Source organism: Pogoniulus pusillus, chromosome 4 (assembly GCF_015220805.1).
Source record: "Pogoniulus pusillus isolate bPogPus1 chromosome 4, bPogPus1.pri, whole genome shotgun sequence".
NCBI classification, from domain to species: Eukaryota; Metazoa; Chordata; class Aves; order Piciformes; family Lybiidae; genus Pogoniulus; species Pogoniulus pusillus.
In genome coordinates, this window is record NC_087267.1 from 9,157,758 (window position 1) to 9,174,288 (window position 16,531).

General features: G+C 44.5%; 2 protein-coding genes across 7 annotated transcripts in view; one reads left to right on the plus strand and one right to left on the minus strand.

Moving 5' to 3' along the window:
- ZNF277 (zinc finger protein 277) overlaps positions 1-12,850 on the minus strand; it is a 57,738-nt gene extending 44,888 nt beyond the window's left edge. Inside the window, exon 1 of the mRNA XM_064142123.1 lies at positions 12,775-12,850. Within this exon, the coding sequence (XP_063998193.1) occupies positions 12,775-12,817 (43 nt within the window). The 5' untranslated portion in view covers positions 12,818-12,850. The remainder of the gene's footprint in view (positions 1-12,774) is intronic.
- A 196-nt stretch (positions 12,851-13,046) lies between these two features.
- DOCK4 (dedicator of cytokinesis 4) overlaps positions 13,047-16,531 on the plus strand; it is a 281,325-nt gene continuing 277,840 nt past the window's right edge. For all 6 annotated transcript variants that reach the window (XM_064142114.1, XM_064142115.1, XM_064142118.1 and 3 more), the window contains exon 1: positions 13,047-13,257. In XM_064142114.1, the coding sequence (XP_063998184.1) occupies positions 13,221-13,257 (37 nt within the window). In that variant the 5' untranslated portion in view covers positions 13,047-13,220. The remainder of the gene's footprint in view (positions 13,258-16,531) is intronic.

The following is a 16,531-nucleotide window of genomic DNA, read 5'->3' on the forward strand; positions in this document are numbered from 1 at the left end:
TAAGAAGGATAGCAATATTCTTCATTGATACAATTTATCTTTGCAGTGATTTTCACACCTCCTGTACTAAGCCTAGTATCTTTTATGCCAGCACTGCTACACAAAATATGTTCTCGTTATCATTATTTAATAGAGATCAATAATTCTTTATTAAAATTAGTTTCCTTATCTTTTCTCTTGTCACCTGTCATTTTCCTCTAACAGGATTAAATTCCCAAGCATATTTATCCTATTGATGTTAAAAGGATTGCCTAGTGGTCTTTTCAAATGATTGCTTTACATTCTGCAGCTGAAGGAAAGGCTGTCTGAGTTTCCTTTAAAAACCTAAGGCCTGCTTTAGCCATTCCTGTGAGACCATCCCTATGCCATTATGACAGAACTTTTACCATGCTCCTGACTAAAATATTTGCATGGAATCATACAATTGTTTTGGTTGGAAAAGACCTCTACTGCTACTGAATGCAACCATCAACCTAACACCACCATGGCCATTTGACCGTTAAACCACATACCAAAGTGCCATGTCCACACATTTCTTGAACACCTCCAGGGATGGTGACTCCAGCACCTCCCTAGGCAACCTATTTCAATGTCTAAACACTCTTTCAGTAAAGAAACCTCCCCTGACACAATTTCAGGCCATTTCCTCTTGTTCTATTGCTAGTTACTTGAGAGGAGAGACCAATCCCACCTCACTACAACCTCCTTTCATGTAGTTGTAGAGCAATAAGGTCTTCCCTCAGCCTCCTCTTCTCCAGAGTACACAGACTCAGTTCCCTCAGCTGCCCTTCGTAAGACTAGTTCTTTAGACCCTTCACCAGCTTTGCTGCCTTCTCTGGACACGCTCCAGTAACTCAATGTCCTTCTTGGAGTGAGGAGCCCAAACCTGAACACAGTATTTGAGGTGTGGCCTCACCACTGCTGAGTACAGGGGCAAGATCACTTCCCTGCTGGCCACACTACTCCAGATGCAGGACAGGATGCTGTTGGCCTTCTTGCCCACCTGAGCACATTGCTGGGTCACATTCAGATGGCTGTCAACCAGAACACCCAGGTTTTTTTCTGCCACACAACTTTCCAGCCACTCTGATCCAAGCCTGTAGTATTTTGCATGGGGTTGGCGTGACATAAAATGCAGGACCTGGCATCTGGCTTTGTTAAATCTCACACAATTGACCAGATACCTCCCATTGATTCCGCTTGACCAGATGTCTTTGCAGAGCCTTACTAACCCTCAAGCAGATCAACACTCCCACCCAATTTAGTGTCACCTGCAAACTCGATATTAAAGTGAACTGGCTCCAAAACTGAGCCCTGGGGAACACCCCTAGTGACTGGCTGCCAACTGGATTTACCTCCATTCGCTACCACCCTGAGCCTGGCTGTCCAACCAGTTCTTAAACCACCTGAGCCACAAGCAGCCAGTGTCTCCAGCAGGACGCTGTGGAAAATGGTGTCAGAGGTCTTGCTAAAGTCCTGATAAACAAAATTCACAGCCTTTCTTTTACCCACTAAGCAAGTCACCTTGTTGTAGGAGATCAGGTTCATTAAGCAGGATCTGCTCTTCATGAGCCCATGCTAACTGGGCCTGATCATCTGGTTGTCCTGCATATGCTGAACTAACGGCACTCAAGATGATCTACTCCATCACCTTCCTCAGCACAGAGGTCAGGCTGACAGGTGTGTAGTTCCCAGGGTCCTTTCTTGCACATGGGCATCACATTTGCCAATTTCCAGTCAGCTGGGACCTTTCCACTCAGGCAGGACTGCTGGTAAATGATGGAAAGTGGCTTGGTGAGCACTTTCACTAGTTCCTTCAGTGCCCTTGGGTGTATGCCATCTCATCCCACACATTTATGCATGTGTAAGTGGTGCAGCAGGTTAGTAATCATCTCTTGGACTATGAGGGCTTCATACTGCTCCCCATCCATACCTTCCAGCTGCTCAGGAGGCTGGGTATTTAGCAAACAACTGGTCTTACTACTGAAGACTGATGTAAAGAAGATATTAAGTACCTCAGCCTCTTCCTCATCCTTGACCACTATAGTCCCCACTGAACCCAATAAAGGACAGAGCTTCTCCTTAATTTCCCATTGGGCTTTGACCCTTCTAATTTTCTCCCTGCATAGCCTCATGACAATCATGTATTCCTCTTTCAGCACACAGAGACAGCCTGTTCCTGTGCCTTTAAGACTTTCCTCTTGAACAGTGTCCAGCCTTCCTGGACTCATTGGCCCTTCCAGACTGTCTCCCAAGGGCTTCTGTCTGCCGGTCTCAAAACCAGGCCAAAGTCTGCCTACTAGAAGTCCCAACTGGCAATTATGCTGACCCTCCTCTCTACTTCTCCATCTCAGGGTTTATAATTCTTTTCCACTGGTAGACATTCCTTGGAAAAGGCAACTATTTGAGACAATAATAAAAAAATAGTGTGAAAATTTAAAAGCCTTTTCCCCCAGACTCATAAATTAGAAATGACCTCAAAGTGCATCTTGAGAAGTCTCATTTCCAGGATCCTGATGTACACTGACAGAACATGTGGAAATCTCTCTCAAGTATACTGATTGAGCTTTGTGACACTAAGAAAGCCATAAAGGCTGAATTGTTCAATGAAATTTTCTACTTAATGAAGAATCAGTATGAGGAAAAGGCCCTGCAGTGTTAGAAGCTCTGTGGTCTGTTGCTGCCTTTGCAATGAACTGGAGCTTTTCCAGATGGAGAGTAGCAAAATAACTTGTTTCTACTTTTAGAATCAAACACCCATAAACTGCTATTCAAACTGGAAAAAGAACAATGGCTGAGAAGGAAGTTCATTATAGAGTGCAGTGATGTGCATCAAGATAGTTCAGTCTAATTGATAGCTCAGGAAAACAAAGCTTTGACTGTATTTCACATAACCCACTATCTATAAATAAAATTTTGAAAACTGATTTCAGGCAAAAGTATTTTCACGTCAGAGCTCAAATACTAACACCTTGTAGATCAAAAAGACATTTCTCAGCAGGCTATATCAAATTTCTATGAGCACATTCTAACTTTGTGCCAATGTTTGAAACAATTATTTCTGTGATGCTGGACTTATTTCTCTTGTCCTTCACACATTCATTAAACATATGTCACAGATTTTGACTTCTTAAATATATGATACACTAACTGCCAATGTAGGTCATGGACATAGATGGTAAATAAATGAAGTTAATTTCCTCAAGGAACAGAGTTAGAATGCTAGAATTAGTGATACAAGTTGTCTATGGTTTTCAGACAACATTTTGCTAACTGCATAAATACATGCAGACTCTTGAGCATCAAATTAGTACAATAACACAGGCTGCATGTTTTCATCCCATATAAGACAAAATCAAATTAAAGCCACAAACAGGATGTTTTCTGTTACATACCAGCCTTCAGAGAAAAAGCTCTGTCTCATTTATTCATGCATTACTGAGTCATAATAAAATTCAGTGCTGGCACGCTGGCCAAGACAAATGCTAGCAAAATGTTCCAGTGACAGCAGAATCACTTATTACTGCATGTATTTGTTTCATAACCATTCCTGGTTTAATATTGTGAGTCTTGTGCACTTCCACCATGGGACTGCAAGGGCTGACCTGGAGCACATGCTATGGACTTTGTCAGTGGTCCTGAATTGCAGGATGTAATGCTGTGCTTCCTTGCTCTTACTCACCAGCCCTGTCCTCTCCTTGCATCTCAGCGCAGCTCTGAGCCACACAGGTAACTCCCCTGCTTCTTAGCATATTGGCTGGGTGGAGACAGCAGTTTTGGTGCACATACACTGGGTTTGTCTGGAGTCTAGATACATACGAAATGTATCCCAATTGCTAGCAAAGACAGCTGGGTTTAAACCAAGAGGCACAGCTTCAGATTGTTTTGAAACATCTGCACATTGACTCAGTTTCATGTGGGAATACTGACTACATATTATCCAGAGTAAAAACGCCAAACCATACGACATAGTTGCAGGGGCTGGGGCATAATCTTCTTTATCTACTGTGCCTTACTATTTGTTTATGTGGTTTGAGCCACACTACACCACATCAGCATGTGAGGTTGAAACAGATGGCATATCCAGTTATAAAGCTTCTATACCAGAGGGAAAAAGAGAAGGCTTTTAACCTGCTACTACTACATAGAGCAAGAAGCAGAAGTAGCTACTCCTTGGGGATGACGCCACTGATGACAAATGGGAGGATGACATCTCAATGAGCAAGAACCAAACAGAAGCAGCTGGGCCATTTCACATTGGTTGCTCTCTGTTAGCCATGAAAATCAGAGGAAAAACTACATGAAAGTGGAAAAGAGACCATTTGGAAGATATGATCCAGTGAAAACACAAGGCAAAAAATCCCAAAAGGAAAGTTCAAGAAACTCAGCTGAAATATATTAGTAGGAATAGACAGGCATCTGAGAATTCTGGACTACAGAACCCACTGAAAACACCTACCACAGTTTCTTGTTTATGGATTTACTACTGCAAAATATTAGGATAGTGTGGCAAACAGTGAAGATGGAATTGCCTGGTAGGAAGCAAGTTCTCGATATTGGTGATCAGACATCAGACTTGCAACTACACTGTTCCCTATAGTGTCGAAACATTAAAAAATGACATTTACTGCTGCATCCTAATGTTCTAAAATCCTTTATAAATGGAGGATAAACTCAAGCAAAACTATATGCCCTTTTCATTTACTTACATTTACTTACTCATCATCACAATTTGACTGCCATAACATCTAGAATGTTTTGAAAAATCTGAACAAAGACTCCAGCTGAGGACTTCTGACTTCACATGGTAACAGAAGTATCAAATATGGATACTATTTCTGTATGAAGCACTTTGAGGACTTCACATCTGTACAGTGGAAAAGTGTCATTGCTTACACTATTGCGCATAAACCTACTGCCCTACCAAGTGGGACAGAGTACCTCCCTAATGTAAAACTGTATTGCACACAGATATTGCCTTTGTAATCTTAAATAGCATATTTTCACTGAGGAAAACTGCTTACACACCCTCAAATTCCTAACTCTACTATTCAGCAGTTCAAAAATGTGTGCAGTATATCAGAAGCCACACAGCACTTTCAGTCTGTTTATGCAGCTTTGATTGTACTGACCAACACATTATTTAATGCAACAATTAACACATTATTTAATGCAACAATTAACACATTATTTAATGCAACAATTATCAGGTCTTGAGATACTAGCTTTTTTTTTTCCCTGCACAAACGACTACATTCAATTACTGATGACTCAAGTAAACAACTCTGCAAAGAACTCACACTTTCACAAATGCATTACCCCTGGTTTCAGTGAGACACTGGTCAGGATGATGTGCTCAACTATTCACAAGCAGAGACCTGCTTCAAAGTTGCACAAAACATAGCTCTGTTTTCCTGCCCAGTTCTTCAATGCCATATTCTTTCCCAAATGTGAAGGGCTCTTTTATAGATGCAATATTTAAAGCTAATTTAAAAGGTCCATAGAAAGACTTTCAAATGCTTTCAGCCTTTTCTCCCAGGCTCAGCCTGCTGGGATTTTGTAGATGATAATGTAAGCAGAGGCCTGAGGGCGAGTCCAAGAACAACTGTAGTTTCAAAAATCAGGTATTCACATGAACATGTGAAGCTCTAGCACGGGTTGCAAGACAGGACATGGTGGAAAGAAACTCAGGGGGCTGAGAAAGGTTATAAGGACAGACAAGGATTTCACCTATACTGGAGTTAAAATACGTGACACTTTTAATTTTGTAGCATTTAAGTCCTTTTTTTCCTTTCCTGCTGTTCACTCTCATCCTAATCATGCCCTATTTTAAACCTTGCATCCCTTCATTGAGAAAGCTGCCTAAAGTCTCAAACGGAGAGCTCTGTCTCCTGTTTATATGACAGGCACCTCTTGTGACAGGCATTGCTGGTGATAAGGATTTACAATTTTGACCCTCTTCCAAGATATCAGTACACACCAGTAAAACAAAACACTGAACAAGGTATTTCAATAGGCATAACAAACTATCCTGGCAACTGTGTTGTACTCGTGTAATACTCTGACACTTAAAACTTGTAATACCTCCCTAGTCTACATCCCTACATCTAAACAAAGCATGTCCACATCTATTACTTCTTCAGATTCTGAAGAGGTCTTATTGAGTAAGAACCAAGAATTTATGAGACAATTTAAAGGTGTTCAGCGATCTGTGGGCTGATGAATAGTCACTCAGTGTTGCTCCATCACAGGCAACAGAAGGCTTGAGAAGAGATTTCAAACAACTTACAGGCTATAACATCATGCAAGCAAGTTATTAGGTTTAAACTGTGCACATGCTCATCAAGTAGTCTGAAGGTTACCTCTCAAAAAGCTCCAGTTAGCATATAGAGCAGATGATACTTGGTAGTTTGATCATGTACCAAAATCTTTGCCTGCCACTGAGCAGGCAAGAATTGTCTTAGATTACAGGAATCAAAGCTTTACATTTTAAAGTGATACTGGTTTAGAAGATTAATTTTTGTAGTATTATTAAAATAACTGATGTTGCATTTAAGGAACTAATTAGCAAACCTGTCCTCCAGGTGTTAATTGCTAGCTGTTCAGTTCACAAGGATTGATCTGAGTCAAACCAAGATCCTTTACAGAACTTTTAATGCCTACTGGTGAAAAGAACCCTTTCTCCCCATCTCCAAAACCTACAGTGTGGTGGAAGCCCCAGGTCTTGAAATACTCCACTCAAAACACAGATCTAACGAAAGAAATGGATCACTATCAGTACTCTAGATGCTTCAAAGTGCCCTGTGGGGGAACAACTGAGGATGCAACCAAGTGTGTGAACACTTGGAACTAGCTTGGGTTTTAAGGAAGAGTACTGCACAGGACATCAACTCCTAAAACCATCAAACACAAATGAGCAGATACAGTAGGCTGAATGAGCCTATTAAGCTAATGTGAGAGGAATTCTGATGAATGAATAGACAAGATGTGGCAGCAGTATGCTTGGGGCAATGGCAGTTGGCTCTACCACCTTCTGGGATTTTCAGCCCTGATAGCAAGCAGCCAACGGCTCCCTGGAGAAGAGGAGGCTCAGGGGTGATCTTATTACTGTCTACAACTACCTGAAGGGGCATTGTAGCCAGGTGGGGGGTGGCCTCTTCTCCCAGGCAACCAGCAATAGAACAAGGGGACACAGTCTCAAGTTGTGCCAGGGTAGGTATAGGCTGGATATTAGGAAGAAGTTCTTCACAGAGAGAGTGATTGGCGTTGGAATGGGCTGCCCAGGGAGGTGGTGGAGGCACCGTCCCTGGAGGTGTTCAAGAAAAGCCTGGCTGAGGCACTTAGTGCCATGGTCTTGTTGATTGGTTAGAGCTGGGTGCTAGGTTGGACTGGATGATCTTGGAGGTCTCTTCCAACCTGGTTGATTCTATGATCTATGATCTATTCACAATTACACATTGCAGGTATTTGAAGAAGGAGGCAACCTGCTCCCTCTGGGATGATCTGAATAGGAGAGGTAGTACAACGATGTGTGGCATGGGAAGACACTCAATTCAGTATTTTATTTGATTAAGGACTATTCAGTGTAAGAGAACAAGTAACAAGGAGAGTTGCAGATTACAACAGTGTTTTCCTAGCAAATTGAACCCTGTCTTTGTGTGTGTGTATGTGTAATTTGCTAGCAGTGCTCAAACTGGAGTAGTCAGTGAGTAGAAGGAAACTCCATTCTGGAAAGACTCTATGTCAGAGTCAGTGTCTGGGCAAGGAGCCTTGGTGTCCAGCCATGGGCAGAGTTTTGATGCCTGTCAAGGTAGTTCAGCCAGTAGACTTTGAGCCTTGGTACTTGAGTGATCCATGACTGTGGGAAGATTTGTGAGACAATTGTGAATGCATGTATCCATTTTGATAGCAAACATCAAGATGGATTTGTTAGCAATTGGTGCAAACCTGCATTTTGGGTAAGAGACCCCAGGCACAGACATGAGAGCTAGGAGCAGGTGTTGATCTGTTGGAAGGTAGGAGAGCCCTGCAGAGGGACCTGGACAGGCTGGATGGGTGGGCAGAGGCCAATGGGATGAGATTTAACAAGGCCAAGTGCAGAGTTCTGCACTTTGGCCACAACAACCCCAAGCAGCGCCATAGGCTGGGGACTGAGTGGCTGGAGAGCAGCTAGGAGGAAAGGGACCTGGGGGTACTGATAGACAGTAAGCTGAAGATAAGCCAGCAGTGTGCCCAGGTGGCCAAGAGAGCCAATGGCATCCTGGCCTGCATCAGGAATAGTGTGGCCAGTAGGACAAGGGAGGTTATTCTTCCCCTGTACTCAGCACTGGTCAGGCCACACCTTGAGTACTGTGTCCAGTTCTGGGCCCCTCAATTCAAGAAAGATGTTGAGGTGCTGGAACATGTCCAGAGAAGGGCAACAAAGCTGGTGAGGGGCCTGGAACACAAACCCTATGAGGAAAGGCTGAGGGAGCTGGGGCTGTTTAGCCTGCAGAAGAGAAGGCTCAGGGGTGATCTTATTACTGTCTACAACTACCTGAAGGGGCATTGTAGCCAGGTGGGGGGTGGCCTCTTCTGCCAGGCAACCAGCAATAGAACAAGGGGACACAGTCTCAAGTTGTGCTGGGGGAGGTATAGGCTGGATGTTAGGAGGAAGTTCCTCACAGAGAGAGTGATTTGCCATTGGAATGGGCTGCCCAGGGAGGTGGTGGAGTCACCGTCCCTGGAGGTGTTCAAGAAAAGACAGGATAAGGCACTTAGTGCCATGGTCTAGTTGACTGGATAGGGCTGAGGGATAGGTTGGACTGGATGATCTTGGAGGTCTCTTCCAACCTGGTTGATTCTATGATTCTATGATTTAGAGGCCATGACAATGCTCAAAGGATCCAGGAGTACACACATGCTTCTACATTGGACAGTGATGATGTCTACTCGATGTTCACAGTGTTTTCACCGGCACACTACAATTGTGATCAGTCCTTTCAACCACAAATGCCTCTCACAAGTACCACTGTCCTCCATCCTCCACACCCTGAGAACTGGCTTTATGGCAGGGCATGGCCACATGTGCTGCTGCTGTTGCCTTTTCTCTCCCTGCTGGGCACCCACAGAGAAAGAGAATCAGGAAAGGAGTATAAGAAATTTCCTGTTCTGTAAGAACTGCATGTGCAGGACTGCTCTGATTCATGCATGAGCTTTGTCTAAGGTATGTTGCAACTATACCCTCTAGCAGAGCTTGCAGTAGCAAATGTGAAGGAAGCTGTCACTACAATGCTACTGTCAAGTTACTGATAAACTGAGGATGTAAAACTCAGGAATGGAAAAAGGGAAGTGCTTGCCTACTCAGCTCTGCACTTTACAACATCCAAAACAGAAGCGAAGCAGCAACACGGAGGCCAAATCTGACCTGTGTTTTATCACACGGGCCTCAAGAATTGACATGATTCCTTTACTTCCTAAAGTTTTTGGGTGGACTTTTAGCTATCAAGCTCAGCAGGCAGGAGAGCAAGAGAGAAAGAAACATCATGTTTCCAACTCCAAAGTTGCTTCTGCCTAAAAGCAGAAATTATGATGCTGCTGAGAGTCAGGTACTTCACTGGCAGTCATGCTTTCATGATTTGCCTCACAACCTTTCATGCTTTTGGGACTTCAACAGGCCTAAAGAAGTGGACAGAGAAATGTTACAGGTCTGAGAGTACATTGGACTGGTTTTCAGTAATCAAGAAAGGAATCCCTTGATCCCACAGTCCACTGGGTTAAGCAGCTTTTGTAGCATCCTTAACAGAGACGAATGACAAGTTGAGCTAAAGACGCGATGCTGGTAGCATCATGAACAAAACAACTTTAACTCAAGTATCATCTAGGCAGCAATAAAAAATTGTAAGACTTGTGCAAGACCAGTCAAACTTCAATTTTCCACAGTAAACTGAATTATCTTAAAAATGGGACACAAGAGACTGATGTGGATAAAGAGTTAACACGTTGTGCCTTGGCATGGTACACTTGAGCAGTATGGTATTAAAAAGTATTGGGAGCACATGAAAACACTGAATAGGAAACCGTAACTGCCAGACTGCCAATGACACTATGAAAGACACAGTTCCAGAAGAAACTTCATTTTAAATGCCATTGACAGGTGCTGTAAGAAACGTTGATATGTAGCATAAATAATGTAGACTGAACAAATCACACCATGGACAGTGAAATGTTTATTAAAAGCCACTTGGTGAAGGCTGTTGGAAGGAACTAACTAGAAAGCAAACAGTCCTGGACTAGAATATAAAAGCACAGGCTTTCCTGTAAGTAGGAAACAGCACGACAGGCTAAAACCACTGTTATTTAGTTTCCGTATATACTGTCTCCAAAGGAGTGACATGGCTTCTCAGGTGTACATGCAAGTACATGATTTGCCAGAGCAAATACCTTGGAAGAAATGAAACCTCTGGAAGAATACAGATTTTGCTCAGAGACAAGGAAATGCTAAATGTTACAGTAAGGTTGATATACCTTTGCTCACAGACATCATGATTTATAGTATAAGATCTGTTTACCCTAAGCAACTGGATTCCAAATGAGTAACTGAAAAGGCTGTTTCAGCCATTGGGTAGTCTTGTCTTTGTTCAAGGGAAGAAGAAGATGGGCTCTGAGCCTAATATAAACACGCTGAAGTCAGTCATCGTTAACGTGACAGACAACAGTTAAGGCTGTGGCAGAATTTCATGACTTCCAGCCAAGACGTTGGCAGACACTCTCTTACAGAGAAGTCCATAGGCTGAGGGCAGATGTTAATACAGCATGGCATCTATTATTGTGATTTTCAACAGTAACTTTTGTGTATTTCATCACCTAGAGACTCCAAAGGATATGCCAGGGGATAGAGAGCAATTTTGTGAGCAAAGACACTGAAAGTTCAGTAATCCTTTTAATGAGTATTTGTTCTTACTAATAGGAAAACTGCACCTGGGTGCAAATACATTCATGTGAAAGTGCTCTAGAAGAGTCTGGCTTTTCACATAAGGCTGGTTCACACCAACACACTGCAACACATAAATAAAGTGCACTGCTTTACGTACTAGCATAAATAATGTGACATAATAATGATATGACTTTTATGAACAGAAGCAAGGTACATACAAGTGACATGACACAAAGGTAATTAAAAAATAAATATATTGCTCACTACCAAAATTTGACAACTAGAAGGATAAAGATGGAACAAGTGCACTCTAATTCTAGGTCTGAAACTTCCTGCTTGCACACGACTTCCTTTTGGTGTGTTCTTCACACTACTGGTGACCTAAAAATTCAACATAACTTAGCACAGAAGCTAAAAAGTCAACCTGAAACGAAAAAAAAAAGCCCCTTTTCTCTCTTTAGTATGAAGATCCCTGAGGGACAGGGATCTGCTGGAGAGTGTTCGGTGAAGGGCCATGAGGATGATTAGGGGACTGGAGGGCATGGCTTATGAGGAGAGGCTGAGGCATCTGGGGCTTTTTAGTCTGTAGGAAAGAAGACTGAGAGGAGGTTTGATAAATGTTTATAAGTATCTGAAGGCTGGCCAGGATGGGGGGGACAGGCTCTGCTCACTTGCTCCCTGTGATAGGACAAGGAGCAAAGGGTGTAAGTTGCAGAAAAAGAGGTTCCTCCTTAACACAAGGGGGAACTTCTTTGCTGTAAGGGTCACAGAGCAGTGGAATAGGCTTCCCAGAGAGGTCGTGGAGTCTTCTCTGGAGACTTTCAAGGCCTGTCTGGATGTGTTCCTCTGTGATCTATGTTAGATACTATTGTCCTGCTCTGGCAGGGGAGTTGGACTCGATGATCACCTTGAGTCCCTTCCAACCCCTAATATCCTGTGATCCTGTGAACAATAAACTGTTTTTTCCTTCATCTGAAATCAAATCATCCCATAAAACTTCGAATTTCCAGGTCTGAGCAATGATTTGATTGAAGAACCTTTTTTAAAACCTGGTGTGCTCATCTTAGAGACAACTTATACCTGGTGAGGCCTGTGAAGCAGTACTGCATCACCAGAATTTTCCCTCTTCTGTCTGTGCCTTCACTCAGGACCAGAAGATGTAACCCAAGCTCCTACATCTGGGTTTCTTGCACAAGGATCAGTTCAGCCTGACGACTGCTGGCATTTTACCTAGTGAACTCTCAACTAAGCTGCTTCTAGATGAGCGTAGATACGCAGGCCTTTCAACAAGGATGAAAACTTTGCTGTCAGCGCTGCTCACAGTGCTTACCCTTGCTGGGTGCCACCTCTAAGAGTCCATTTGTGTTTCTCACTGTACACTGCCTACTATTCTTTGTGCATGTATGTGCCGAGATACAGATTTACGTGAGAAGTGACAAAGCCCCTCAGACTGCCAGCTCCTTGTCCCACCTCTCTGACCCATTGTCGGCACAGATTCCCACTCCAGCGCAACTCACTGCTGAACCTCACCCTGTCCCGAGTTTCATGCGCCAAACGCGGGCCTTCGCTAGGAGAAGATCTGGCACCAGGGGGGTCAGAAGAGCGGCATACATCCCGTGTAACCACTGGGAGGCGAGGATACAGTTGTCCGGGGCTGGTCTCGGATGCTCTCTCCGACAAGCGATCGGCAGGGCCCCGATCCCGCCGGGCCCTGACGGCTCCCAGCCGCGCAGCACGTGGGTGCCGCTCCCCACCCGAGCGCCTCGCGGCCTTGGCCCCGTCCCACAGCCAGCGCTGGAGGCCGCGCGGCCGTCAGCAGGAAGGACGTTAGGGTGCCCCGGACCCGCCGCTGCACTCACCTCTCCGCGCCAGCGGCTCCTCGGTCCTGCGGGACGCTGCCATACTGCAGCCGAGCCGCTGCCCCCGCCCCGGCCTGAGCCGGCCTCCGGGAGCCGAGCTCCGCCTTGTCCCGCCCCGACTGGGAGCGCGGTGCCAGCCGGGGCTCGTAGTCTCTTCCCCGGCCGTGGGTGACGAGGGGTGCGGCCGCGCCGAGGCACTACGTTCCCCGGCGTGCAGCGGGACAGGGCATATAAGTGGCTGGTGGTGAGCGCGCTTTAGTCAGTTCGTCAGCCCTCACGGCTGAACAATGCTTTCGCCTCCGAGGCCGGGTAGCCGCGGCTGAGGCGCGGCAGGAGCAACCGGGCAGCAGACGCGCTCGTCGGCCACCGCCGCTCCCAGCGGAGAGGCTGCCGGCCGACGAAAGAGGGCTGGCTGGCTGGTGTGCAGGCGCCCACACGTTGCCAGCATGTGGATACCCACGGAGCACGAGAAATACGGCGTGGGTGAGTGAGCGACAGCGAGCGGGACAGGGCGGGGGGGGGGGGGGGAAGGAGCGGCGCTGTCGGCGAGGAGCGCGTCCCGCGGCGGAGCTCCGTCTCCCGGCGGCAGAGGAGGTGGCCACGCCGCCCGTGTCAGCGGCCTCATCGCCCTTTCTCTGCGCAGGGGTCGGAGGTCCCAGCCCCATCCGCTGGCAGCGGCACAAGGCTCCGAAGCCGCTACTCGTCCCCCTAACCGAGGCGGGCGCTCGGCTTCGCCCCGCCGCGTTGAGTGGAAAAGCTGGTATTACGTGAGAAACAAAGCACCTTAAAAACATATTGCTGGGAGAAACGACCCAGCTGGAATACGGTCTCCGGCTATGGCATCGGCGCCCTGGGGAGGAATAGGAGCGGGGCCACAGGCATTGTTCCGTCGTCGGGGGTTTTGTCCCTGCTTCGGTGTAAACCAGACAAAGTGTCGCTTGTGGGAATCGCACTTCCTTGGCTATTTATTTAACTCTGCCCGGTGCAGGGCTGTGGAGCCCGTTGATTTGACTTACGGAGTGGTCAGGGAGGCTCACTGTGGTTGGGGCTTTTTTTTGTTCTATCTATTTTTTTGATACCTTCAGTTAAAATCGCCAACACTCCGGTGGCTCGTCCCGGACAATAGCCCACTTCTGACGTAGAGAGACTGAACTGTTACACAGACCCGCTAGCCTAGCAAGCAGCTTCAGTTCTGTTTACGGCGCGTTCGAAGGCAGACTTATACGTACTATGGAAGAAGCAGGAGGAGCGCGAAAGGCTCCTTTGTTGTTTTTGTGTGTGCGGCTGTGTGTGTAGCAGCGCTGTGGCAAGCGATTAGCGCGGGAGCCAGCCCCGTGCCGTGCCGCTCCGTCCCATCTGGAGTTGAGCCCAGATGTTGCCGTCCTATGAACCTTAGATTATAGGCATCATCGATGGGATTTATTTTCTTGACTTCATTACTTGTCGGGTCACAGCTGGGTTGCAAAATATTGATTAGTCCTGCACCCGCCTTTCTTTACGAGGATGACCAGAGGTTTAAAACCACTCTAGGACTCTCTGGAGCAGCGTACTGGGTATTAGCAGTCAAGAATTTCGAGATGCAGCACTCCTTTCGATCTGTTTGTTTTTATTTTGGAGCATACTATGCTGTCTCACAACCGAAGCATTCTTTTTCTTCCCCTCCCCCCCTCCGATTTATCAACCAGAAATCGCTATGGAGCTTCTTTTCCAGCGCTGAAAACAATCAGCGAAATTCATTTCCCCGTATTTGAATAACTGAGCAACCAAGTGATAACTCTTAAATAAGATTTTCTGTTTAGTGAACCTTTTCGAGTGCTTGCATATGGATCACTGTCAAGTGCTTCTAGGACTGGTGTTCTCTGAAATCTTATGTCTGCTAAAGAGATACAATTGCGATTTCTCAATAGCGAGCTTTCTTTGGATCAACCAGAAAATGTAACTCACTACAAAGATGCTTTATATTTTCCTAAATATAATCTAGTCACAAAAAATATTCTTATTTAAATTCATTCCGTGGTTTTCTGTGATTTGGCTTCTAAAGGCTATTCAAGACGGTAACAAAAAGCCACTGTTCAGTTGGTATCCTCTATACCCGTAGGATGATGTTGACACTGTAGTTCATGTGACTATTGCAAAATGTTAATATATGAATCTAAATTAAGTGTTTCTCTTGAACTGCTTCCTATGTGATGTGCTCACTCACCTGCGTGATGAGTGCTGTCTGCAAAATCTTCATGCCCAATTGCCATATAAGCTACTGTGTTGTATAGCAGTGGGAGGAGAGGCAGAAGAGAAAGTTGTATCTTACCATGTATTTCTTTAAACTTTATATAAAGTAAATTTTGTAGATCAAACTTGCATTTTATTTTAGTGATGGGACTATTATGTTTCCAAATAGTGGTTTTTTAATACTTCTGTATTTATCTACCCTAGTAAAATGGGTGTGTTATAAAACCCCTTTGAGAATCCTGATTAGTTGTACCAAGCATATTTATCCTTTGTATAAAGAGCTCACAGCTTGCATCAACATCAGACCTCATCTGCATTTTCAATCTGAATTTTGCAGCACATGCTGTGTGCTGCACATTTCTACTGTGACATGCCAAAATGGATGAATAACCAGGCAACAGCCACCTGGTTGCTCTGAAGGGTTGCTGGTAACCATGTGGCTGTTGCTTACTTGCACAGCCTGACTCGATTTCCACTTTGAATGGTAGCTAATACAAGTAATGATCTCCTCCTCTTCATTTATTTTTAAACTTCTGCCTGCTAGCCACTGATAATGTCTAACTGCTTTTTACTGAGAAGATTGCTTTACTCTGGGTTCATTTACTAGTAGGCAGACACACTGCCAGGTCATTTCCTAGTAGTCAGACATACTGCTGTAATGAAGAGCTATAGATGGGTCTGTAGATTTTGTCAGTTATATATTATCCCTTTGAATATGAAACATGAAATAAACATTTGAATATTTCTGGATTAGAAAAAGTTTGCTTTGTCTGGGTTTTGATATATTTAATTTGAGAATGACACCTTCTGATACTGTGTCAAACTGATCACATCACAAAGGATCCAGTGTTCAGTTATGTGGAATATTTAGCACAAAAATGCTGATGTAAGAGTAGAAGAGGTAATTTTTTTATTGTTAGTAATGTCTAAATCTGGTGGATGTCAAGTGGCTTACAGAAATGCTGTTTGCTGCTCTATGTGAATTCAGAGGTAAACAGAACAATAACCAAATGCTTTAAAATGAATAATCTCAAGATTGCATAGCAGTGGATGCTCTGCAGATAACAAACCAGAAACCTTTCAAAGGTGTCTCATACTGGTTGCTGCAAACTGGAAACTTAACTGAGAATAAATCCCAGGAAAGTATAATTATCTTGTAGCTACTGTTTGGATTAAGAATATATGTCCCGTTATCCTGAATCTAAAGGATCCGTATTTCTGTTCATTTCACTAGATCTGTATACTACTGTATCATCTAATTTCTTGAAGTTACCTGAACTTGTAAGGATGCAGATGTGCATTCTGGAATGTAGGCGGTTTACCTTTTTCTACTGAGCATAAAGCTTCTCAGCATTTCTTAGGAAGGCATTTTTAGATTAGAATGGAAAGATTTAATTAAGGAGAACAATAAAAAACAATTGCTCAATGCATCACCTAATTTATAAACAGGATTGTAGTCCAGGTCCCGAAGTAATTCTTTACAGCAAAATAAGCCAATTTAAATCCAGGTGAGTTTAAATTCTGTGTG